The sequence below is a fragment of the Melanostigma gelatinosum genome (assembly GCF_949748355.1).
Source record: "Melanostigma gelatinosum genome assembly, chromosome: 18".
NCBI classification, from domain to species: domain Eukaryota; kingdom Metazoa; phylum Chordata; class Actinopteri; order Perciformes; family Zoarcidae; genus Melanostigma; species Melanostigma gelatinosum.
In genome coordinates this window covers 15,651,095-15,677,689 of record NC_136651.1, presented here as the reverse complement: position 1 = coordinate 15,677,689, position 26,595 = coordinate 15,651,095, and the positions used below count along the sequence as shown (strand labels likewise).

The window sequence follows — 26,595 nt, the reverse complement described above, 5'->3', positions numbered from 1 at the left end:
GACGGAAATATCAAAACACAAACTGGAAGGATTGCATTAGAATTTTGTCTCAGACATTCAATTCAATTTATACCTGAAAAACTATTGACATCAGCCTCAGCTGTGCTTTATAGTGCTAAGTAGCAGGCGGTTGCACGCCAACACTTGAATTCTTGTTTTGTAAATTCTTTAATGTATAGCATATCAAACGTTCTAGATATTAATGGTGCTGTAGAAATACTTGTTTTGGCTTTTTGTACTTTTCCGCCTTTAAGTCGTGACACTTGTGTAGTTTTGAATTGAAACTTGAACTCTGAATCCAGGATTTTCAGCTGTTTAGTTGAAGCTTCTATCCGTTTGAAGGGAGTTCTTCAGCAGCTCTCTAAAAATCAAGGCTCAAACGCTTTGAAAATACAAACTCATTAAAGCACACAGAGTGTGGGAAGTGTCGGCAGCTCCGATGCCACAGCTGCTCCAGTATTTCGGCGGCGGGCCCTGGGCCCCGTCTGTCAAATCGGAGCTGCTGCTGCTGCTCGGCTCGTGTGGGTTCAAACTGACTCCAGGCTTCAGTCTGAAGATCTCTCAGTAATGCGTTTGTGGTTGACAAGATGGGGAGCTAAAAAGCAATCTCACTGGACATGAAGAAAATCTGCAAAATGACTGAGCTGGAGAAAGAGGCAATGTGATATTCAACGATTTTTAGGCAACTTCGTAGCAAACAGGCTTGCCTTCCGAGAAAAACTGCAACAAGTAGCGCGTGTCAGAATAAATGCATTAGTAGTAAATTTATTGAAAAAGATACAACCAATTAGATGGATGGTTCACGGTCCAGAAATATGTAACAGAACGTTATGAATTGCATTTTTTATAACCTTTTTTTTCCCATTTATACCTTTCAAGACTTTGCACAACAGTCACTGCTTTACTAACAACATTTAAAAAGACTGGTTGGCTTCTGTCGGCAAAAATCATGAAACAAAAATAGCCCAACTACAGTAACTACGCTTAGAAAAGTGAGTTAAAATTAAACAAAAAAACGTAAAACGTTCTCTTATCTTACAAACTATGTTCACTTGGGTAATAAAAATGAAAACAAAAATAAAAACCTTTGTCAGCACCATTTTCTTGTTTTTAAACTATTTCAGTTTAATCAATTCTCCCACCACGGTGGCAGCATGCTCCATAAAACGGTCAACCAATGTGTTCAGACTAGAAACGCCTCGGTACAGCATCTTTCTCTCAGACAATCTATACTCGCTCGAGTAGCAAAGAAAAAGAAAAACAGTCCACTTTTCTTTTTTTTTTTTGCACCACGCCTTCCCCATCAAATCATAATCAACGATGGTGGCAAATGTTGGGACATGTCTGATCAAACACTGCAGCGAAGATGAAGTGACTCAAAGAAGTGGCAACATAGTTCAATATTTATCCGCTAATCTTTCTGGAATGGTTCATGATAAACGACCGCAAAAGGTCGAACAAGTTAAGCCCAGCTGAACGCTGAGGTTGTCTTCGCAAAAGACAACGATACCCTCATCCCGACCCCATGATCGCGACTCCATAAGAAAAGCCATTTAACAATTTCAACCTTATAGAAAAAAGACAAAATGCACAGTCCTCCTCCCCAGTAAAGTAATGTGTGACGTGTAAAGACGGTCATGTTGTCTCTGGGACTCTGCTGTGCGTGACGTCGCTGCCCCCTGCTGTTCGTGGTACACGAGGTGGAATAAAGGCGCAGTAAAGTTCTTCCAGGATTTAATTGTGCATCTGGTTCTGTGTGACAAAGTTTTAACGGCTTCTCACGAAGGTCCATGGTTTTTGAATCAGAAGTGGAGATACAGTACAAGTTCATTGATAAAAGTTCAGACGGGTGCATTGCGCAGGTGTCCTTGTGTGTCCCATCAGCCGAGCTTTAGAGTGTGTGGAGGGTTTTTTGTTTGTTTTAGGAAGGACTAGAAGGACTGTTGGAAGAGCTGGTGTCGGGCGACGCACTGGGCTGCTGCTGGCCCTCCGGCGTGCTGTCGGCCTGCAGCGACGCCATGGCCGCCGACGAGTACTTGCACTTGGACGAGCCGCACTCGCAGCTGAACAGCTTGCTTTTGACTTCCCAGAAGTGGTCTCCGTAATTAAATCTGGGAGCGAGAGAGAGAGAGAGGGGGGGGGGGGGGATGGGAGAGATAATTATTATAGAAAAGTACTGTCATTTAATCCAAACCTGCAAAAAAGGTTCATGTCTTGAATTGGTCAAAAACGAAATAAAAGCGTTACCCAAGCTCCTCTCCAGCCTTGATGTTTTCACTGGCAAAGAAGGCAATGTGTGGGAAACGAAGGTCCTGGTGCGTTGTGAACACTCGACAGGCGAACAAGTTGGGCTCGCACATGTGGTTGAGGAAGCGGCTGATGTTTCCATAGAAGCGGGCGTCGATGCAGTACAGATCTTGTGGCTGGGAGCGAAGAAGAAGAGACAGAAACTAGATAAGAAGGCTGAAAGAATTCACAGGGAGAAATCCCAAAGTAAACCGCTAATATACACATCACGACAAAGTATAACTATGACATCAGAGGGAAGGTTTGACTTCTTTTCGAAGATGTGTTCAGAGTAATAACACATCAGTGCTTTACCTTATCATCCAGGCTGAAGACGTAAGTGTCATTCTTCCTCATCTCTGCTTCTGCTTCCGAGATGATCTCACCTACGTACCTGTTCAAAAGCAGGCGACCCGTCAGTGAAACCTTCTAATGCCGATGCCGTTTACCACATGCCACGATATTTAAGGTTTATATTATCGAAGACTGCAGTTCTGAGATACGGAGCTTCAAAGATTCAACATCCCCGCTGGTAAAGCTTTTTAAAATGTTGAACCCAAAAGGTTATTCCTTATCACATAAATAACACACACACACAACACACACACACACACACACACACACACACACACACACACACACACACACAGGAAAAATCATGTGTGAGTGGATGATTAACCGTCTGTATTAAATGATATTTTACTATCAGTTTATCAAGACATCCATTTATCAGGTAAGCTGTATAATGTTGCACAGACACAAACAGAAAGTGAAGAAAACAAACTGGCACACACACACAACAGTGAGGTAAAGATGAGGGACTGATGAGAACTCATCTTTCACACGGCTTCACTGAACCCTTTGTTTATGTGCGGGTTTAAATCGTGTATTACGAAACTAAACGGTTGCTGCTTCATGAGTTGGAATTGATTTCATTTTACAGTGACGCTGCTTACGCATCACACGATCACAAATGTAGCAGCGACAAAGACAATGTATTTAAAAACATGTTAAACTATTAGTTCTCCAGAAGGACCTGGACTTAGTACATTGTCAAATGTATTGTTTTAATCCATCTATTTTATGCATTTAAATGCAAATTTATTGAAATGTCAAATTAATAAAAGAATCCTGAAAAAGGACATAGTTAGAGAAATCGGGCAGAAGGCTGGCAACAGTGAACATGACAGTGATGCGAAAAGATGGAAATTAACTCATTGTTGACAGTTTTTGGACAAGAATTAAGCCACTGGATGCCATGTTCCTTCATCACCACGAACACAGCCGCACATGTGTATTAATCCACCACTGAATATAGCCGCTGTTTTAGGACATTACCGAGCTTTCCTAAAATCATTTTCCTGTTATTATTTCTGCTTTTATTACCACAGCTCTCATTATATGCATCATTTCTGTCATGACTATGCCTATATTGTAACTATCATGTTATTTATTCTGTAAACATCTATTGCACTTCTGTCCGTCCTCAGCTGCTCTCCCTGAGCTTTCTTCCACCGTTTCCATCGTAAAGTTTTTCCTTATCTGACGCGAGAGTCCAAGGACAGAGGATGTGGTGTGTTGAAGAGATGGTAAAGCCCCCGAGGCCAATTTGTGATATTTGGTTAAATAAATACATTGAATTGAGTTTGTACAATTGAAACTATGTATCACTATGTGGCTTAAAATATTGACATCTTCAGAAGGCTGAGAGATGGACTGGTGCCACTGGTGGTTTTGATCTTTTCATGGGACGCATTGACAATTAAAAAAAATGAAACAATAACACAAGCCGTGATATTGGACCATATGAATAAAGCTGACTTGACATAGCCTTGAAGTTACTGTACTTATGATAAAACAACACAACAACGTTTTATTAAATAAACAAGGTTTAGATCAGGGCTGGCACAACAGCAAAACACCTCGGTGACATCGACGGAACTTCTGAATGTGAAGAAGCTGCTACCTTCTGTCAGGAGAAGCACACACTGCACGTGTGAGAGCAGCAGGCTTTTTTAAATTTGGGGGGGAAAGTGACACAACATGCCAGCTCCGTGTTGTGCCCAAATAACAACAGATCAGCAAGGATGCAGAGCATTGATGGTGTTCCTGACTCAAATCTGAAGGGTGAAATATTCACAGTGTTTTCTTTGTGATCGGGACTTACTCGCATACAAAGGTCCCCTGCGGTATGTCTTGTACTGCACGGACACCCCAGCCCTTCTTACTGGTCCTGAATAGCTGAAGCCTGGTCCTGGAAGATACACAACATCTTTAACGTCACAGTTTCTAATATTTTCCCTGAAGCAGATATTTACCTTTACACACCTCACAGCCGCAACTATGTAAGATAGTTACAACGAAACGTCCTGAGCACAAGTCTACCACCACAGGAGCAACGCAGTAAAACCGTTACGCAGACCAGAAACAGAAACAACGAGACAGAAGGAAAGACAACCTTCAGTGGAGACAGAAGCAGGAAGTTTATCTTATTTGTATTCACAGTGAGACCAAGTCGAAATACCTGATTCCGTTTTGCACGACGCGGTTTTTGCAGGTCCTCCAACAGGAGCACGCATGGTTGCACTCAAAGATGAGAGGAGGCTCCTCACGGCAGAATTCAGGTAGAAGACAACCTCTCTAAACAACAAAATATATATTAAGATGTACAGTATGCACAGGACATATCCCTCATCATGCATGATTTATAGACTATACACTAAAAGGTATGTGGACGCTCTGCTCACACCGGGTCGGTCGGCACATACTTTCTGATACATCTTGTTAAAAGAAGACTGGTGTGTCTCTTACCTTGTCGTACCAGCAGCGCAGACTGAGTTGCCCACACATGCAGATACTTGTCGAACAGTCTTCTTTACAAACACAGTACTGTGGATTAAGAAGAGAAGATATTATTGGTCATCTTTGTTTCCGTCAGATTGCCGGACGAAAGGGTTCCTGACTCACCTGTAAGTGCGTTATGTTCCTATCGATGTTCATGGGGGAGGTGACGCAGTTTTCGGGGATGTATTTGTAGTCATCCGGGTAAGGTTCACTGTCGACAGAGTTGACACAGGGAAGGGGAACCCTCTCCTGCCCCAGAGCTATGTCACTGTAAACAGAGCACACGTCGGTCAAAACTGCAGTGTTTTGCCATCTAATTAGCCCTGAACTCGTAGAAGTTTCCACCCGTATCCAATGCCACATGCCCATCCCAAAGCCGCCCCCCCCTTTTTTTTCACAGCATAATTTCTACCTCTGAAGGACTTTTTCCTCCACTCGAGAGAGCCTGGTGTTCTTGGCGTCCCTCTCCCTCCTGTTGGCCTGCAGGGCCGCCCAGGCCTTGGAGTTGTGGCTGCAGCAGTCCGGAGGAGTTTCTCCCTCGCGGTTCTTCAGGAACACATCTGCTCCTCGAGTCAGGAAAAGCCTGAGGAGACCACATTCTTCCGGTCAACAACAACAAACAGCTTTTTAAAAGCAAAAATATCAAATCTTCTTTTGAAACTACAGTTCAAAAAAGTAACTTATTTGATTGCAATTCTTTCTTCCTGGAGGCAGTAACTCACGTGACGCATTCTAAGCGATTCTCCCGAGCAGCGATGTGAAGAGGAGAGTCTCCGTGGATGTTGACAGCCTGCAGGTCGCAGCGGGCGTTCAGGAGCAGCTCGGCGATCTCCACACTGCCCGAGAACGCTGCCCAGTGAAGGCAGATGTTCTCTTCCTGGAAGACAAAACGACACAAGCCAGCAGTTACACAACATTGGGTCCTTGTGTGACGCATGTGCCACACACACACACACACACACACACACACACACACACACACACACACACACACACACACACACACACACACACACACACACACACACACACACACACACACACACACACACACACACACACACACACACACACACACACACACACACGATCCTGAGCCAACCTTGTCCCTGATGCTGATGTCGGCTCCTTTGCACAGAAGCAGATTCACCTGGTCCACATGCTTGTACTCCGTCGCCCAAATCATGGCTGTCCAACCTCCGTCATCCTGAGGAGAAAGCAATACTTTCAAGCTCAGCAAACTGATCAACATGGCAATGATAACTAAATATGAAACTGCACTTTTACCCACTTTGTTCATCCAAAGACTGTGTCTTCACTGCCCTAATGGATACCTTTTTGCAGCAGAGTCAGACATTTCAAACAAAGACCCACTCTGGAGCCACTCTCCAATCAAATTCATTTATTTTAGTCACTCATCATGCCTTTGCAGGGCGCTCAAGAGTTAACTGAGCCCTTTAAATTCAATCAGCTGTACGGTCATAAGTCTTCCAGTCAAATGTCAAAAACTAATTAGTGCTGAGGCATTCTTAACAATCAGCTGTACGTTTCCAACTATGTTATCAGACACGTGCATCCATGTATGGTCAGACAGCCAGACATGTGATCCGCTAGCGGAGAACGTGATTGGACAGCAGCATCAAATGCCACTGAATGATAAGGTGGTACATGATGACATCCCTGAGCAAAAGCTCATATCTGATTGTAAAATGTAAATCTGCACCAACCTGACAGTTGATGTTGATTAATCCTGTAGACAGAAGGTGCTCAACGATGTTGTAATGGCCAGACTTTGCCGCTAGATGGAGACACGTGAATCCTTCAACATCCTGAGAGCAACAGAGAATTCATTATGAATTAGTTTATGTGATCAAGTAATAAATATGTCACTTAAACATCTTGACTCAAATAAGTTAATTTCAGTTTTTTGTATTTCATTTGGAAAAAAAGAATACAAAAAGCACCAGAGTGACGGCTGACAAAAGATGAAAAGGTCAAATTACTCCTCACTGCAGCCGGCCGATGAAAGAGAAACTAGATGCAGGTTAACCTTGTGCATGGCGCTGGCTCCAGCTCTCAGCAGGTACTGGACCGTCTCCATGTAGTTGTTCTCACAGGCCTCCATCAGTGGCGTCCGCTGATCTTCGTCACACATGTCCAAGTTCGCTCCCGCCTGAAGTGGCAAATGTCAGAGAGCGGTTAGAGAACTCAAGAGAGCTTGCCATAGTCCTCAAGTATCACATTTTACAATACATAGAATGACATTTCTCATCTTAAAACAATAAACTGAGGATCTAAAAGCAACCGTATTCATGAGCACAGGAGTAAGTACAGGGCAGGGCTGGAAGACAATCGGTGAAGGAGTCCTACCTGCACGAGCATGTGGCAGATGTCTTTGTAGCCTCCCTCCGCTGCAGCGTGGAGCGGGGTGCGTTTGTTCTGAGATTCCATCTTAAAGTTGGGGTCGATACCGTCCACTGGAAGATAAATGGAGAAAAAGCATTTGCATAAAAACAAATGCTAGATGCATACAGAGAAAGATACAAACAAGATGTTACGTAGAACAGGATCGATGAGGTGAGGTTAACATACCCAACATGAGCAAGACCTTCTTGAGTTCTCCCTGTTTGGCCGAGAGGTAAAGCTGTTTGGGGTGAAAACGCAGCTTCTTGGGCCTGAAACACGCACAAAAAAAAAGGCCAACAAGTTAGTAGGTTGTCCATGTTTGTCTCAAAGCTACAGGCTCTCTGGTCAGTCGGATAAATCATGACGACAGTCTGGTGGTAGAACGAACTTCTCTGTGTCGAGCGCCACCAGGATGCTCTCCAGAGTCTCTCGAGGCGGTCCTTGAGGGACTGTGGGTGGCGCCGTTGTTCCCAAACCAGTCAGCAGTGTTGGCGTCATGGACGAACCAGGAACGGCAGAGGAGTCCAGCCCGTGTGCAGGACGAGCAGACAGCGAGCTGTCGGCCCTGCCGCTGACTTCAGCCCCCACAGCCAGACGAGAGGAGCTGGGATAAAAAGGAGAAGGTACTTCAGGTGTGCGGTGCGTGACGGACTTTTCTTTGGGGCTCCGTATTTTATTGCTGCCCTTAAACATGAAAATCATACACCCTCCGATAATCCCCCAGGCGGCACTTCACCTGTCAGTGGTGGTGTCCGCTCGGCCCTCGGGGACCCCGGGCGTGGCGGGTCCGTGTTCGAGCGCGGGCGGCACGGTGGAGGTGGTGTCGGCATTGGCGATGGTGACCTCCTTGGCCTTGCTGGCCTCCTCTCCACAGTGGGGACAGAAGCTTTGACCTTTCAGCACCGAGGCACAAGCACGATGGAAACGGTGAGAGATGCTGAGGTCCGGTTGGCACTCCATGAAGGTCCCCTGCGCGACGAAAAGCAAATGAGTGGATGGCCCTCGCTTTTCTAGTTTTAATTGGTGTTAATTATGTATATCGTATTGGCATCTGATCTTAGAAATGTCACCAGTTGCTGTAAATTGCTTTGTAAATTTCACAATTCCATTTCCTGGTTCAGACAGGAGGTGACTTCACCTCTGTGAAGTATGAAACAGTGCAGGTGATATCTGGATTTTTCACCGTGAAACAGCCACACAGTTTAATCCAGGTAACAGAGAAAAGGGACATTTGTGTGCAGCGCAAATTTGAACCAGAACCGAATGAAAACAAAACGAGCTGTAATGGGACGATTTATACTGCTGCAGCTGTGACCCTATAGGTTCTGAGCTGGTGCAGGCACCTCTCTCGCAAGGCATTCATAGTGCTGCTGAAGCCCTGCCATTAATAAAAGACAGTGTGCACTCACAGCCCTGCAGAAGAAGCCACAGCCGGGGCAGCACTGGTGCTTCACCATGCCGTTGCGGTGGTCCTCGCACAGAACCAGCAGCTGAACCGAGTTGGAGGGACGCATCATTTCATGTTTCAGTATGGCGCCCTGGCAGCGGGTCAGCTGTCCATCAACGCTCTCCGTGGCCATGCACTTCCTGTCTGCCAGCGTGAGGATCTCTCGACTCTTGGGCGTCTCCATGCGGCAGCTGCAGAGCGGAAGCTCCTGAGCCTCCTCGATCACCGACCCTGCAGTGTCTGCAAACAAACAAAGTCAGACGTTCACCGTCATTTACCTCAGCATCAGATTAAATGAGTTCCAGGTAAATCAGCAGAAGGACCCGACGCCCGAAATCATACGTTGGCTGCCAAAGTAGCGATTTTTTCATCCAACGAGAAGTCAAACTTCTTTTGTTCTAAAAGATGTCGAAACACAAGCGACTGCACAATGTTTCACTTACTTACGAACAAACTTAAAGGAAATAGTCTGAAATTGTTTCCTCATTTCTTCTGATCTCACCTTTGTTCTCTGAGGGAACCGTCGGCTCTTGGGGCTTGTTGATGTTGACGGCCTCAGGTGAGGAAATCTGCGTGCGCTCATTCCCATCAGCCACCTCGCCCTGAGCTGCAGCCTGAGGCTCATCCACTGCTTCCAGTTCTGAGCACAACGACAGTGATCAGTAAGAAAATGCGTCACGGTTTGGTTACCATCGCATTTCAGAAAGGAGAGAAAGCGATGCTGCAGTCAATCAAATCCTCCTCATGTTGATATTTGAAAAAAAGCGTGCCAAGGTCTGTACGACAAAGCAATTAATAAACAGAAATCTATAAAGTAGTGCAACAAGTGAAGCCAACTCACACTGCCCGCGGTGAATGAGTAAGTGTGAACAGGATGCACTCCTGTTTCTGGTGGAGCTGCATGTCCACACTCGGCCTCGTTGATCCGCACAAGTCACGAGTGAATTTGAAATATTTAACCACAAACCAGTTTGCCGTCTCTCTTTTATGTAGCAGACATTCTGCATGCAGTTCTGAGCTCATAATCAGCTCGACGCTGTTATAAATACTGCCGGTCAAAACTGGTTTTCCTTTACATTTTTTAGCCAATAAAAACAGATGCTCATTAGTGGACCACAGGTGAGCAACTGGATGAGTGTGTACAGGTGTGGGTGTGACAGGAGCAGCGGTCACCTTTGGCCTTTATCCTCCTCTTCCGTTTCCTGGACGGCCTGAGCCACGCGCCGTCTCTCTTTATTTTATTTTTCAACTTCTTCAGACTGGACTCCGTGCTCTGAGGCAGACGTATAGAGAGATGATTTTTCAAACTCTTCTGTCTTCACTCAAAAGAGATGACGTGAGATGAGATTCAATACTCCCAAGTAGTTCGGCTGAGTAGTGATGGCGGGTCTTACCATGTCGGACTCTGTGCCCTCCTCCTCTCCCTCCTCTTCTCCAGACTCTTCAGACTCCTGCTCATCTCCCACCTCCACGGCAAACACAAAGCGTTGAACACGAGACATATCGAAATGCATTAGAAGAACACTGCGATACTTGGATGGAAGTACGGTTTTCTATTTCCCAGGAAGGTGTCACTTTTTCAGCCGACGATAAAACTGTACCATACTACAAACATAAAAACAAAATGAGGTAAATAGAAAATAAAAAGTGTCTTGTTCCAACCTGAGAGATGGGTTCAGATGTGGCTTCCTGGACAGCACTGACGGGTTCTTCTGTCGGCTGCCGTCGCTCCTCTTCCTCAGACTCCACCTCCTCGGACTCTTCCTCTTCGGATGCATTTTCGACCTTCTCGCCATTTATGTTTGCCACCTCTTTAGCCTGTGAGACGAGAGCGGAGGAGATGACGATCAGAACGATCTCAAGATAGGCTGGAAAATTATTATTTTTGGTTCAACTGAAACTTATCAAAGTCTGGCATCAAATGTCAGATTCAAAAACTGATCAGATGTTTGTCTGCTTCAGACAGAGAGATTCGTTTCGGTACAGTTCATGTACGACTGCTTGTGTTCACGTGCAAAGAAGTGCACAGTGGGAAAAAAAGAGTGTGTAAAGCGAGAACATCTCTCTGTGAATTCAGGATTTATTTTGACCAAACCAGAGTGAACAGTGGAAAGAATGACCAACATGGATTTGGTGAGTTTTATTTTGTTTCTATTGAGTGACGCGCATTTTACAAAGAGCCAACAAGACAATTAAGGTAGTCTTAGTTTGGTGAAAGAGAGAAACTTCAATTCAGAAGGCGTACGGTTTAATAAGGAAAAAAGGTGCAAGAATAGTTCCTTTCTTGACATGTTATGAGTTTATTTCATTTATTTATTAGACTGAAAAAGCTAAGAGAGCTTGTGGTACAAACACGCCACATGTTTTGACTTGACTTGGTTGAAACCTTGCCAAACGGCACGCAGACGTTCAAGAACAGTTCACGAAGCGTGGAAGAGAAGGACACGTTTTAAAAATGAATCCCAGGGGTGGGAACAAGCTTTTTCCACTTGGCGTTTCGCCTCGCTGTATTTGCGGTTTTATCGGCGATGTGGCCGCCATTTCCGCGGCTTCCTCTTGGATGCGTGCCGACGGCCTGGTCGCTACATTTTAATAGAGGTTGATGCCCAGAAACATCCCGAACACAGAACAATAAGAACATCCAGGCAGAGGGCCGGGTCTCTGCACATGCAGACACTCTAAGAGGGTCGTGAGTGATGATGATTGAGAGGGAATTCTTTTGGGTCTACACATTGTCGTCCAGGATAATCCTGCTCATTGTGCCTTTAAATAGTGTTTGTTTAGATAAATGTGAGGAGCAGAGACCTGCGGGCTCTTGGCAGACTGTCGTAGTTCGTTGAACATTTCCAGCACAGTTCTCTGCTTAAGCACTTTGGTTTTCTTCTTGGGAACCAGGCTGTACATTCCCATCCTCCTCTTCTTCTTCCGGGACGAAAACCCTCCTGAGTACGGACCTACGGCACAAGAGAACAACACACACGTTTACAGCAAAACCGTCAATCGATGCTCTGGTCTGATTACTTTATCTCTGAAACCCCAGAACAAAGTCAGTGTTTCTACGGGTCCGTTTCTGTCACTTGTGTTCCTGGAGTCTGTCTGACCTAGTTGGAGCTTGGCTGGAGGTGGAGGAGCTGGACAAGCTGGAGGAGCCGCAGAAGCCGGTGGATCCGGAGGATCCTCGGGAGCCGGAGGTGTTGCGGGAGGTGCTGGTGAAGCCGATGAAGCGGTTTGTGCTGACGCCGGAGCAGTCGGTGGACTCTGAGGTAGATGGTTCTGAGCGGAGGGCTGCTGCGAGGGTTTCTGAGCGTCCGGTACAACATAAGTCTCCATTTTCTCCATTTTGGCACTCTGTGCTTCTCTCAATTCCCTGTTAAGAAGCTGCAGGCAACAATAACCAAAATCAGTTATCTGCACGATTGTGGCCAAAATGATAATCACCATTATTTTTGAGGCGGCTGGCTGAAAGCTTAAGAACAGCTACATTTAATATGCAATGGAGTTTCCTATGAACGGAGAGCACATTTTAAGTGTCAATCGTGATCATATAACTGTGGGATACCAAAATCGTGATGGCGATTAATCGAGCAGCCCTATTTTACGTGTGATTTTGCACACAACGACACAGTATGACCAAACGTATGTGGGCACATTGTGTACTTTTGATCTGGGGCTGTTTCTTGTGGTCTGGGCACCTTACTTCCTATTTAAAGGAACCCTAATGCCACAGGATACAAGACAACAGTGTGTTCCTTTGTGGCAACATTTGGGAGAAGACTCTTTCCTGTTTCATGCCCCTGTGCACAAAGACAGGTCCATGAAGAAATGCTTTTCCCAGTTAGATGTGGAAGAACTTGACTGGCCTGCACAAATTCCTCAACCAACACCTTTGAGATGAACTAAAAAAAAAAACTGACAGTGATCCAGGTGTTGGACCTCACTAATGCTTTCGGGGCTGAATGGGAGAAAATCCCTGCAGCCGGGTTTCAAAATCTGGTGGAAAGCTGTTCCAGCAGCAGACTAATGCCCATGGTTTGGAACTACCACATGTATGGGTGTGACGTACGTCTGTCCCCATACTTTGTTCAGATGTCGATATAATTATGTCATCTAAATGACCCTAACAGAAAGTAATGAGAGAAAGAGGCAGGACACACTTGTGATTGGCTGATGACGCCCCAGATCCCGGCGGTTTACCTTTTGTGCCGGGCTCACAGCAGGTCTGGACATGGTCTTGCGCGCTCTGTGTATCATGACGGCAGCTGGAGTCGGGGCAGGAGACGAGGCCGTGCCGTTCTTAGTGTCCGGTGTCTCCTGTCCCGACGTAGTCCCTGTACTGGGGTCAGTCCTTAGCGCGCCTGAGCGCTGCGCGCACCCAGACGCAGAGGCCGTGTCCCCCCCTGTCGGTGAGCCCGAAGGCAACCAGTTAGTCCTGTGAGGGGAAACTGCCGAACCCGGCTTCGCTGCGGAGCCTCCGTCCTGCTGCTGCTTCGTGAGAATGAACCCGTTGCTTCCAGTAACAGAACCGTGCGGTGGCTCCACGTCCGACGTGCCATTTTCGTTGAGCAACAGCAAAGTCTTGTTGTTGGCGGTCGCCGAGCCGTGCGTCGGGCTCTTGTGCCGCGCGGCGTCGCATTCGGTGCCGTTCAGCATCGTCTCTGCTGGAGGGGAGGACGACAGCCTGGCAGCTATCTCTTTGTCAACGTCTACGGAAGAAAGAATAACAAAGAAATAATGTAAACGGTTCATTTTCATAGATTAAGAGCTTTCAAGGTGAATTTGACTAATACCTGGTTTCTCCTCTCCGTTGCTTGCGGCATCAAGTTCCTCTTTCTTTGTGGATGCACCCTTATCCACGCTGCCCTTGGCTAGACCAGCGGGCTGATGACAAAACAACACACGTGTCAAGGGGAAACAAATTTAGAGCTCCGACTATCGATTATTTTATTGTTGTTTTCAATCAGCTTTTCACTCAATCGGTTAGTTTGAAAATAGTTACAAAATTCTCATCACAAGTTCCCAAAGCCCAGGTTGTCCTCTTTAAATCATTTGTTCTGCAACAAAACCCAAATACATCAAATTCATGATATCGGTGCAGAGACGATTCCTTGAGTTAATTCATTAATTGATAGACGGAAACAATTTTCAATTATCAATTCATTGTTTAGGTCATTTATCAAGCAAAAAAGCAAACATTCTCTGTGAGGATCGTCTGCTTTTGTCCTTTTTATATCGGAAAATGTTGATGTGCCGAAACAATTTAAGACTATGATCAATGGACTTATATAACATCTTAAATGATAATGAAAAGAATTGTTGCGGGCCTAAACGTTATAAAAACTGAGAAAATCAGCAGAATGTTGCTCGATTATCAAAATTAATTTTCTATCAACTGACAAACAAAAACAAAATCCAGGCCCAAGCACGAGTATCTGAATAAAACCAACTTCGGTCTATAAACCGAACCCTGCGTCAAAACCTCTTTTCAGCAGCGTGTCTTTGTCAGGACCAGAGACTATAGAGTAGGCCGAGACAATGAGGGCGACCCCCATGCACTCTCATTGTCCATCTTCTCTCTCTGTGTGCCACAGCCAAGCAGGAGAGCAGGAGACGCACTGCCCGGGCGTCAAAATAAATCTCAGCCACCCACAGACCGTCTTTACCTCTCACAGGAGGCAGCAGATGAAGAGGCAACACCAGGAAAGAGGCAGACCGTCAACCTTGTTCTCACTCTGGGGGGAAAAAAAGGCCCAAAGGACAAACAAGAGGCGCGATACATCATTCATCCACACATTTAGACTAGATGTCAAAGGAAAGGGGTCTTTGAAGAGCAGCATTCCTTTAGGACTCATCAGGAAGGTTTACCGTCCCCTTGACCAAGTGTGACGCTCATACCAAGCAGATTTAAGGTGAATACACAGACACATGTGCTGCTTAAGGCTCTTATCTAGTGAGTGCTAAATGCAGCTCCTGAGTCTGATCGTCTCAAGTAAGCAGAGCAAACATTTTCTCCCAATCACAAGACCTGCGAGAGACAGAGACCACTAAAAGCTTCATTATAACAGAATGATTCGAGCAATTGAATTCTCCTCTCCAATGGCTCTGAGAGTCAGATCCTCAGATTTAACAGAGTGTTTGTCCTGAAACCTGCACACAACCGACTTCCCAACTAAATGAGCCACCAGGACAGAGTTCCCCAAATCATTCTCCAAACAGAAACAGGGTCAGGCCAAGAGCCGGGAGTCAGGAGCACAATACTGGAGGCTGTTTCCCAAAGAACATCTAGTCTGGGACAATCGTCTGTGGTCTCTGATCTCAAGGCATCTAGGTGAGCACGTGTGAGGGCGAAGACAAGAAGGGTCCTTCACTTCCTCATTGCCATGGACTGAGGAGAGCCAGTTACAACAAAAACCAAAAACACACCAGCCTCAGCCCTCCCCCTAGTGGTAGAGAGTGGAACCCACACACTGGAGACAGAAAGGAAAGGGGGGAGGGAGGCAGAGAAGCCTGTCTGCAGATCTCCGCCATTTCGCAACCCGACTGTTTACTGACACACCGCGGCCATTGCAGCGCTGTTCCACTAGATGGGGAACGTAGGGGTCTGGAGGAGCGTGGATGCTGCTGAAAGAAGCTCCAAATGTGAAGCCAAGGCTCTGAGTGTTGGTCAAGAACCTTAAGTAGCACATTAAAAAAATGTATATCTGTTAGAATAAACTAAGGCTCCAGCTACGGCTGCAGAACTGAGGCTACAATGGCCCAGAGGTTTACATTCCAGATTACACCATTCAAAATAAGGTTCGTAGTATTATTTGAAATAAGCTCTTAATAGATTAGATGTAATATTTTAATGCTATAGAATAGCATCAATCATGTGATCTTCAGATCGACTGCAGAAGGCCTGAAAACTAAAACACAAACAGCCGACACACTTATCGCACACGCAAGCTGCTAGCACCCAAATGAGATAAAAGGCTAAAAAAACAAAAATGTACCCGACTGCATTTCACACAGCCTGAGAAAAGACAACAGTGAGTTATAAAGCAGTGATCCACACATTGATGCAACTTGATCCATTAAAGTGAAGCCGGATCTACTTGCGTGTCCTCGACTATGGGCTGTGAGCTCTTTGACCAGAGGGTGGTTGTCCACTTCTCAGGTTTTTTTAAAGGCCCGACGCGGTAAAACCACACAGTGTTTCACAAGAAAGAGGCCGCACAAAGGTTTCTTTGTTTGGTTTTTCCCATCTCCTTTTATGTTGCGGCCCCTTGAACTGTCGCTACCTCATAATTGGAGACCACTGTTCTAAAGAAATTTGGCAAAAACATTCTTGGTTCTGCACAGTCTCAACTCTTCCTGGTGATCGTCTAATGATCCGACACGCTGACCGTGCGGCCGCAGTGATCCCAGTCTGCATCAGGACTTTGATGAAGTGTGCAAACTGACTGACGCTAGGCCTGGCCCTCAGCCAGAGAGCTGCACAGAAGATCAAAGCCGGTAAACATGGATTCTGACGCCGCAGCCTAACATGCATCCAGCCTTATGTTCCAGTGTGTTCCTGAGCACAGAGCCCTGCACAAACATCCAGTCCCCTGAGACGTCATTATATACCAACCACGAGGGACGGAGCAAGAAAAAGGACGTTGGATCCCAGATTTAAAAAAAATCTACTCTCAGGGTAGTTTCCAGATCTTCAGGGAGGTCAGACATTCGAGTTACATCATCTCTCCCGTTGTGTGATTGCTCCGGATACAGCTGTTGTGCTCTCCAACAATAGGATCCAGCAGAGCCACGCTTAAAATCTGTCTTTGATACAGCGGCACTGCTACCAAAGAGAAAAACACTGCTCCTCGAGATTAAGTCCTTGATTTTGGGAATCAAGAGCCATCAGTCTCTTACAAACTGAGAGACCATCTCAACGAGAAGACAGCAAGGACTCAAACCAACTGATGGTGACCAACGGCTAAAAGGAACTGAGAAGCGAGACTAGACATCACTCCTCAGAGCCAACCAGGGGTGAAGAGTATAAAGACAACATGTCTTCTCCCTAGTGAGCCTCCAGGAAGCATCATACCTGCTTTCTTCTCATGGCCTCCATTGAGAAGAAGACGTCAGAGAAAGAGAGAGAGTGTGGGTGAGTGTGGGTGTGTGTGGGAGAGCGAGAGAGAGGGCAGGGGGAGAACAGAGAGGGAGAGAGCGCGAGAATGTGTCGAACAGATTGCTCCTCTTTTCCTTGTTCGTTCCCCTCATGCACAGTCACCTCGCCGGTCATGTGACCTGGTGGCTCCCTCTGTCGGTCCTCCTCTTCAGAAGGGTCTCCACGGAGCATGCTCAGTCCGTTCACACTGGAACACCGCTCCATTCCTGTGCGCTAGAAGACCTCGTTGCCACCGAATGGCATCCACCGGAACAGACTCACTGTGTAAATACTGCAAATCTACAAGACTGGAGAAATATATATCCTGCTAATGTTTTCATCTCACATGCTAATAGTGAGGTCAATTGTAGTTTTTGTAGCTGAACCATTTTCTCATTTCCCTTTTTTGTGGAAAGTGAAAATGTATTTGGTCATTCACGTTTAGGGCTTCAAAGCAGGTGTGTATGCACAGCCACCTCAGGAGCACCAACTGAAGGAGGAGGCAAAGGCCCCAGAAGCAAACCGGATGTCAGCGAGGAGCCCGATTAGCAATGGTGGACATCGGGCCACATCAGAACCTCTAAACAGGAGAGTCTTTTGTCTCCAAGGCAGAAAAACCCCAGACGCTGCCAGGCCGTGCTACAGATATTTGAGTCACAGAAATTAAGTAACAGACTGAGCTGCTATTGAGCAAAAGGCCTGAAAATAAACTCCAAAAGCAACCACAAAGATGATAAACTCAAAAGCAATCTGTTGTCTTCATTAGGAGAAGTGAATACAAATGTGCAATCACAGTTTAGCACAGTGCATCTTTACAAAGGCTTCCTGTTTTAAATTCTCTGTTGTGGATTATTTTCATGATAATAATCTGTTGATTCATTTTAAAATCATCCATTTAGTCGATAAAACGACATTAAATAGTGGAGAGGCCCATCAAATGTTCCCAGAACTCACTGTGTTTATATTCTAGTGAGTTGCTTTGTCTGTTCCAAAATCCAATGACATAAATAAGAGAAAAAACAGAAAATCCTCACATGAATTGATCATCACAACAGTAGCTTGTCACTTTGCAAAGTGCACCGTGTCTTCTCCTCAGGCGTGGCATTCAGTCACGTAGGAATGCAGATGTACAGATGTTGGTGGCTTCTCCCGTTTCACAACTGAACACTGAGAAACAACCTTGTCTTGACGTAGAGGCTCAGGTTGATCAACTTTCAGGGCTCAATGCACAAAAATAGGGAAATAAGTTATTCCCTCCAACCACGGCAGAGTTGCAATGACGTAAAGACGGTGAGATATCAGTAGATACTAGATGCTGTAGAGGTGAAGAGGCAGTGAACACAATATAGGCTGTGTTACACCCACAAGGCACAAAAGGAGGCCGGACATAAGCAAAGAACAACAGCTTATGTCTGAGTGGCACGACCTCGTCACGTACACACAAAACAACTGGATTATGCAACACTATAATGTGAAACTCATTTTACCGACAGCATAACAGATGTTTGTGAGCATTTAAGTGAAAATACGATTGGACCATTGGATGGATTGCCGTGAAATCAATATCGATATCTTGCCCATCTCTACTGCAAGTACTGGAGGTACCGGGGCTCGAGACTGAGATTGACTGATTGCAAATTCAAGCATGCTAACACGCTACACTGAGATGCAATTCACAGATAGAAGAAGAACAGAATTGTACTGGTTACTTTGGCTGTAACCTAAGGGTCCGACCCCAAGTCCTTTACAGTACTCTTCATTGCTACGTTACTCTTCATTGCTACGTTATCCTTTTTAAATAGCCTGACAATCAGACTGGATTGCTTCTTGATTTCACTTCAATCATTGAGTCTGACATTGTGTTCACGTCAGCTCATTTCTTCCTGGGAGGGGTTATTTTGTTCCGTTTCGCCCTAACCAATCATAAGCCAGTGACTCATCCGTCCCACTGACACCACTTCATTCAACATAGCAGGTGTGGTTGCTCGGACCAGTTACACTGATGTTTTTCATGTTGATCAAAAAAATATGCAGATTTAAGAATAGTTGGCGTAGTCAACTGAAAACAACTTTCACAGCTGCGTCAATATCAGCTACGCTCATTAGCATTTCCTGTCACTATGTTTCATGGACCAGGCTATATATGTAAGAAGATGAGCACATCTCCATGTGGGCAGCAATTCAGAAGTTTGCAACCAGGCTACAGATACGACAGACAAGCTTCTAATCCGTACCGATGTCAAAACGATCAGATTTCCATGAAGGTTTAAGGTCCCAAAAGAATGACTTCTAATTTTTTTTGTTCTTTAAATGAATTTATTGACCTAAAACAGGTTCATGTAATCGTACCCGAGGGATCGTGGTCCGGTGCAAAGACAATTCACCGTATCTCGATTGATGCGCGTAATGTGGAACCAAAGCCGTAGCCCATCAGCAACATATCTCTAGCAGAGAGTGTAACATTAGCCAGAGCTAACAAAATCTGAGCAGTTCTTTTCCAGTTATGACTGACTGTCAGACTAGATAATAAATAGTTCTATGGCATTCATCCCCTTTTTGAAACATATTTGTAGATGTTTTACAAAAGGCTTTAACCTGAGCCAGGCCCTATACAATGATAGCAATCATATCACATCCATACGCATGTTCAGGTATAGGTGTCGCGTATCGGAACAAACATTCAAGTGTTTTTGAGTCTGTGAAATGATTTAGAATCAAAGAAGATAAGAATTGTGATTCTTATTTGTAGTGAATTTCTTGCATGTGATTAAGTGGACTGAATCATATCAATCACACCTGGTGCAGGGCTCTGCTTAATGAATGCCACATGGTCAACGACTACATGCTGGTTTGTTTATGGCCCTTAGTCACCATCATACCCAAACAATTCTCAGTAGACCTACGAGAGGACATGACATCAGCTGGGTGGCATCTGCCAATAATGGCCATTCCAACGCCATGTAGTTTAACTACAGGAGGAAACAGAACTGCTCGACATTCAACCAACCCTCTTCTCCTGATGCGTTTCCTGTATGAACACACACAAGAACTGAATGCTGAATGACACACACACACACACCACTGAGTGAGCAGGAAATCAGTAACACCTGTCTGATGTAGTGCAAAGATATACAGGAGGCCTAACCTCAAGCTGAAAACTATATCTATCCCTTGTTCAGTTAAAATATGATAATTACAGTTGTGGTAAATTGCTTCATCTGCATGATGGAGTGTTGTTAAACATTAATGATGGTGCTGTAAAATAACGTGCTTTCTAATAACCTGCAAATCTGCCCCTGGGAAACCAAATGCCATCTGTACTAGCAGTTTAAATAAAGTCTGTTCAAACTAAGGCGAGTCAAACTTATGAGTGCAAACCACAGTGGCTCACGAGCTCAGTGTCCCACACCTTTCTGTACTACACCTCGCTGACGAGCACATATCTCAACGCTGCTCGAGCGACCTCTGCCGAACAAGAGTGGATCTCTCAAAAAAAGAAAAAAGAAACAAAAGACTTCAGGTTCTGACACATTGGAACACTTCTGTACATCTGTAGCCAAGCTATCGGTTCATCCAGTTAATTTGAACGGGTTAAACCTTATTAGGACAACATCGCAACTTGTTACAGCCGACCCTGGACCGGTTTACACCGACAGAAAGCCATGGCTGTAACTGCAGAAAGCTAACAAAGACAAAACTGCAACAGGAGAAAGAAAATCACCAAAAAAAACAGTTTAATGTGAAAACAGAATCATGCAACGAGCATCAAAGCTGGCGCCATATGTTTACAGTGGGAGGTTGCAGGCAGCACTGCCAATGTTGCCTTCATTTGACTGCATCAGTTATCATCTAGCTAACAAACTGCACAGCATAAGGGGAATACAACATTATCAGCCGGGCATAACACGTACTGTAACACAGTATATAGAGATTAGCCTCCGTGGTTCAAAGAAGATGTTAACCCTTTAAAAAAAATCAGTTTTTGTGTGGATTTGAGAAAGTGTGCACTGTCCGCTAACTAGCATGGCTGCTAGCAGCTAGCTAAACAGCAGTGTAGGAATTAGCAATCAGTGAGCCGGTGACAGACAATACGGCTAAAACTACGAATAGCATCGGCCCCAGCTGCACGCATATCCACCTCCAATTTATTTTGAACCGCTAAAACTAGACAGAAGCAGGACAGTGACGTGATCCTGGAATATGAATAACTAAAGCTCGGCTCCACAGCCCACAGCGCGCCCGGCCGGACAATTCAGGTTCCGGGGCGCAGCATCTTCCTGCACATTCAGCTGCCCTCCGGTCCAGCACAAAAGCAAGAGACTGCGGGCTGGCAGCGGGCAATTTACGACAACGCGACACCTCACGCCGACAATTCGCCCATTTACTAGCGGGGTTCTGGCTGCCCGGCGCGGAACATATTTCCTTAGGCCCGGAAAAACAATTTGAAAGTAAAACGAGCTTAGCGTGGATAACGCTCACAACACTCACCTCGGGTCCAACCGAAGCCATGGTGCCTGGACGTTAACTCCGCCCACCCGCGATTACGTCACGTATATCGATTTGCAGCCGGTGTAATACCACACCTGGGAATATGATTGTTTATTGTAATGTCAATAATAATAATGTTGATAATACAGTTTAGATATTAAGAGCACAGAGAAGTGGACTGTGTAATAGCCTGACTACAGCATTCAAACATACTGAAAAAGCTGCATCTCAATAAAGAATCAACAAAGATATACAAATGCAAACATACAATCCATTATCTGAATGCAAACACAAATGGCACTTGATTAGAACAAAGCCATGTTAATATCATACCTTTGCTTTTATTATAGGGCAACTCAAACAATCTGCTATTTAGACTCATGTAAATGCTTACTTGGCTTTAAGGACACACCTTTTATTTCACTTATGTTGTAGCTTATTTACCTTGGCTTCATTAAATAGAATTGCCTGAGAAAAGGCCTGACCTACTGAGGTAAACCTAGTAATCTTGTTCTATGAAGCACCCCCCTTTGCACTCGTTACTGTTAACTTTGCTTCGGTCTTGTTGTTGTGTCTGTGTTACACCAGCAGGTGCCCTCCTTTGCTTAGTCTTCACTCAATAAAAGATATACTCTCATCTGTGTTTATGCCTGATGAATGTTTCATTTCCTCTCTTTTCTCAGTTCTTCATGACTGGAATGAAACTCATCTATAGTCAAGCATTTATTTTTCTTTACATATTTCAGTCCTTTCTTTCAGTTATTTCATCTTATCCATAAACATTCAAACTGTTTGAATTAGTTTAAACTGAAACACACAGTAGTGGCCACCATAACTCCAAATAAACTGAATGCGCTCGCGTATTATTCTTGAAGTAACGGTAGGAGAAAGTCAAAATGGAGGAGAAAAAACTGTTAATCTCTGAATGAGTAAATAGTAGTAGGGTGCACATTTTAATATGACGCGCAATGAGTTTATTTGTAATTAAATGTGATATACACACTGGTGGCAAATAACTAAGTAAGCCTACATGTACTCAATTACTGCACTTAAATGCAACATTTTGGTAAATGCACTTTACTTGAACATGTCTATTTTCAGGAACTTTATACTTCTACTCAACTACGATTTAGAGGCAAATATTATACTTCTTACTCCCCTATTTATTGAATAACTTTAATGAGTTACTAGTTACTTTGGAGATTCAGATGCAAAATACATTGAACAAATACATGATGTACAGTCAGTGGGCAGTTTATTTGGTATATAACAGTCATACTATCACTGTTTTGCAATAAATCCTGCCTTTGTGGGTAATAATAATCAGTTTTCTGTTTACAGGTGTTTAAATGATTTAAAATGTGTGCTAATGTAGTGTAGGCTAAATAACAGAAATATCTTTCCATATAATGCAACACAGTTCACCGACACTAAACTACATCCTGATTGTTGTCAGACTGTATTTTGGACCTAACTGAGTGTATTATACCAGGTTAGATTAGATGTTGGGGCTGTATATTAAGTAATTAACAATAGTAGCACCTTTACCAGCTGCAGCATTAAGGCCATGTTCACATTAATGCATCAATAATTATAATTCAATAATATGAAATCCTTAAATGGGTAATTCTGCATACGTTTACTTTCGAAACTTTAGCCTTCCATTTGATGCAAGTCTTTTGCACTTTTACTTTTCAAAATGCATTGCATAATATTAGCATATTCACATTGCGGTATTGTTACTTTTACTTCAGTAAAAGATGTTAGCGTTTCAAGTAAAATTGCCTCGCCTTGCCTTGTAGTACAAACAATAACCAGAAGAGGGCGCCAGCGCAGCATATTAGGTCTGTAGCAGCTAAAGATAAGAAGACGAAGAAGAACGGTCGGGCTATCCGTATCGTATCCGGTAATATCTTTGGTTCATTTCAATATCTTAGATTAATTAATATCATTAAGAAAATATGAGCTCGTTGTTTTGTTTATTTTTTCTTTTCCTTTTGAATTACATTTTGTATATAAGTAGCCTATTAGACATCCTGATCCACACTCCATACCAGTTGGTGGCGGTAATGCACTAATTCATTGTTTGCCAACCGCCAATAAACCTCAGAAGAAGAAGATATCTTTGGTTCAGTTGTCCCGGCCGGGAAACCCGCCTCGTACGGGTACTCATGGTTAGTTCAAAACACTTTTATGTGGAAAGACATCTGTATGTTCGGATACATGTCTCAGCCCTGGCGCGCTTAGCTCAGTGAGACGAATCACAAGCTCGCCCCGACCGCAGGAGTTCAGATAGATAGTAAGTTAGTTAACTCGCTTAAGCAGTGTTAAGCCGCGGTGGAAGGTTATAGCTAGTTCGGTGGTGATTTCAGATCCAACATGACTCAGCAAGCTGCTGCTCTGCAGACCTACAACAATGAACTGGTTAAGTGTAAGTTACTCATTTATCTTGTCATTCAATAATTCGATTGATTAACGAAAATACTGTGCTGCTGAGAGGATTAACGTTAACCGCAGGTGACCGTTTCAGCGAAGGTGTGTGCAGACTTTAATATTAGACCAACAACGGGCAGGATAACACTGCACGATCTGATGAACCTTTACAGATTATGATGTGTATCATCTGGAGATCAGCTGTTAACGCAAACACAACACAACAGTGCAGCTGAGGGCTACCAGCTATCACTTTTAAATAGCTGGAATAGGTTTAACACATTAGTTGGCTCATCCCTGAAACTAACAAATGTGCAGTCAAAGTGTTTTCAGTTTCTGATAAAGATCCATGAACCAAGTAACACTTTTTCGCTACCAGATGCTGGTTTACCTGTTTCTAGTCTGTCAGACCTCATTTGAAGGTTGAATTCTTTATTAATAATGGTCAGAAATTTTTCAAACTACCCCAAAAAATGTAATGCAATGTCATTCTCTAATTTATCTTTCCAATGTGTTTATTAATTAATCATATGGCCTACTAAATCACAATATCCCAGAGCCCACGGTAACGTCTTCATATTGCTTGTTTCGTCCGACCAACAGTCCAAAACCTCAAAGATATTCCGTCTACGGAGGAAAGCATTGAGGAATCATCCATCACTGGCCTAAAGCTGACCCAGCGAGGCTCCGGTGTAATGAACCTTTTTGTCTCCGTCAGGTATCGAGGAGCTGTGCTCCAAGCGGGAGGAGTTGAACAGTCAGATCAAGCAGGAGGAAGAGGAGAAGGACCGGCTGCAGCACGACATCCGCGTCCTCTCCGAAAAGCTGAGCAGAGTCAACGAGAGCCTGGCTCAAAGACTCGCCGCCCGCTCCACTTTTGACCGAACCATCGCAGAGACCGAGGCTGCGTACACCAAGGTGTGTGTGTGTGTGTGTGTGTGTGTGTGTGTGTGTGTGTGTGTGTGTGTGTGTGTGTGTGTGTGTGTGTGCGCGCGCGTGCGTGCGTGCGTGCGTGCGTGCGTTGTCTAAATTATTGTTGTTGTTGAGCAACACTGATACATGTTCATTGTGGGCCATGCAACCTTTTTGGACAATTTTAGAATCTCTTATTAAAGACATGACGTTGGGAACTCTGAGCAGCTGAGATGAGCTTCTTTAAAAAAAAATCTTCTGGCGTTATGGAGAAAATAATCAGATGAATCCTTCATGAAAATAGTTGCTTATGTTCCAACACTCACAAATTCATATTCAATCTGCACATTTCACCATGTTTATGGTCAACAGCCTAATGAACTGACTCTGCTGTCTTTTGGCTCAGCATCATTTGTTTTTGGTGACGCACCGTGATGATGTCACACGGGCACTTCCCACTAACTGATGCAGAACTCCCTGAGCACTCCCACTAATCACGACAGACGCTCTGAAGCTGCTCTTATTAAAGAACAACAAGACAGTCAGCAGCCCTTTTTAAATTGCCTTTACAGTGTATACAGTCATGTTTTTGCTTCTACTTTTAAGGACGTGCAGTATATTGAATTAGATTTTTTCCCCCTATAGATCTTGGAGAGTTCTCAGTCTCTGCTGAGCGTCCTGAAGCAGGAGGCAGGAAACCTCAGTAAAGCCACAGAGCCCCGGAGGAAGGACCGCTGATGGCAATGAACTCTCATTCTGACCACAACAGCAACACTCGACTGCACTTTTAACAGTTTATACTCCACTCCGGACCAATTGTAATATGTTTGACTGATTTATTGTAAGTTACTGAAACTAATAAATGTGTTTATCACTCCCAGGATTCTTCCTTTGACATAATATATTTGTAGAATATACACTGGGTTGTGTCTGAGACAACCCGGATGGACACACGACACGTACACAGTATTTACATTTGTTCAAGTCTTCTGTTTATTGAGCTTTCATTTGTACAAGTATGACATCACTTCGTTTTTGTTTTATTTGCCCAAGTCATTGACGATAACTTTACAGTAAGCACATCTGCTGCGATGTAGATTTACAGATGGGGGACGGGGGGGGGGGTGCTGTCTTTTCAGACCGTCACACACAAAGACGGAGAGCTTAAGATTCCCACAAAGAGTTTGGTTATCGAAGGTCAAAGTCAACTTAAATCGGGTGGAAACCAACAGACACCTGGAATGGGTAAAAAAATAAAATACATTCAAATTTTTTAACCACAGTAAACCACAGGTTTGCAAAACAGGTAGCGGTAAAGTACATGTGACTTGCACTAAATGGGCTCAAACATGCAAAACCACTGGTGTGGTGCCTGAAAGCGACATCTCAGCTCAACTGGTTAATAACCACGACTCAGCAGAAGGAAGTTTCGGGGGAACTTGAGGACAAAGATGAAGCCCTGGACCTGTGTGGGAAACGACACACGGGCTTCGGTTTGTGGTCACAGCGACAAGTCCGACAATCGTATCCTTTTGATGCAAGGCTGTGGCAAACAGTAAACAAACACGTGGCATTCAGCATGTACAGCTGCAGAGTTCTGTCCCACAATGCCATTCATTCATTTAGATTTAAAACAAAACCCTTCAAC

At 44.5% G+C, this 26,595-nt stretch overlaps 2 protein-coding genes across 2 annotated transcripts; one reads left to right on the top strand and one right to left on the bottom strand.

Moving 5' to 3' along the window:
• Window positions 1-739: 739 nt before the first annotated feature.
• ehmt1b (euchromatic histone-lysine N-methyltransferase 1b) lies at window positions 740-21,623 on the bottom strand (the record flags this gene model as incomplete). Its single annotated transcript, XM_079290051.1, has 26 exons — window positions 740-2,111; window positions 2,248-2,423; window positions 2,602-2,680; window positions 4,454-4,540; window positions 4,811-4,926; window positions 5,098-5,175; window positions 5,254-5,398; window positions 5,543-5,713; window positions 5,853-6,007; window positions 6,233-6,337; window positions 6,858-6,959; window positions 7,181-7,303; window positions 7,501-7,607; window positions 7,723-7,805; window positions 7,925-8,140; window positions 8,273-8,505; window positions 8,946-9,223; window positions 9,486-9,623; window positions 10,157-10,256; window positions 10,378-10,449; window positions 10,646-10,801; window positions 11,789-11,937; window positions 12,085-12,361; window positions 13,178-13,686; window positions 13,771-13,861; window positions 21,603-21,623. The coding sequence occupies 26 exons, from the start codon at window positions 21,621-21,623 to the stop codon at window positions 1,922-1,924; spliced, it is 3,957 nt and encodes a 1,318-aa protein (XP_079146177.1). The 3' UTR covers window positions 740-1,921.
• A 2,120-nt stretch (window positions 21,624-23,743) lies between these two features.
• Window positions 23,744-25,823, top strand: ssna1 (Sjogren syndrome nuclear autoantigen 1). The gene is made up of 3 exons (XM_079289933.1): window positions 23,744-24,033; window positions 24,754-24,953; window positions 25,593-25,823. Exons 1-3 carry the CDS (start codon window positions 23,982-23,984, stop codon window positions 25,683-25,685), a joined length of 345 nt encoding a protein of 114 aa, XP_079146059.1. The 5' UTR covers window positions 23,744-23,981; the 3' UTR covers window positions 25,686-25,823.
• Window positions 25,824-26,595: the final 772 nt, after the last annotated feature.

What these genes read in the sequence shown, in the direction of transcription:
- ssna1 (XM_079289933.1), top strand. Translation starts at nt 23,982, where the DNA reads ATGACTCAGCAAGCTGCTGCTCTGCAGACCTACAACAATGAACTGGTT. An exon ending in CAACAATGAACTGGTTAAGT is followed by an intron (nt 24,034 to 24,753) that starts GTAAGTTACTCA and finishes TGTCTCCGTCAG; the next exon opens with GTATCGAGGAGCTGTGCTCC. An exon ending in CCGAGGCTGCGTACACCAAG is followed by an intron (nt 24,954 to 25,592) that starts GTGTGTGTGTGT and finishes TTCCCCCTATAG; the next exon opens with ATCTTGGAGAGTTCTCAGTC.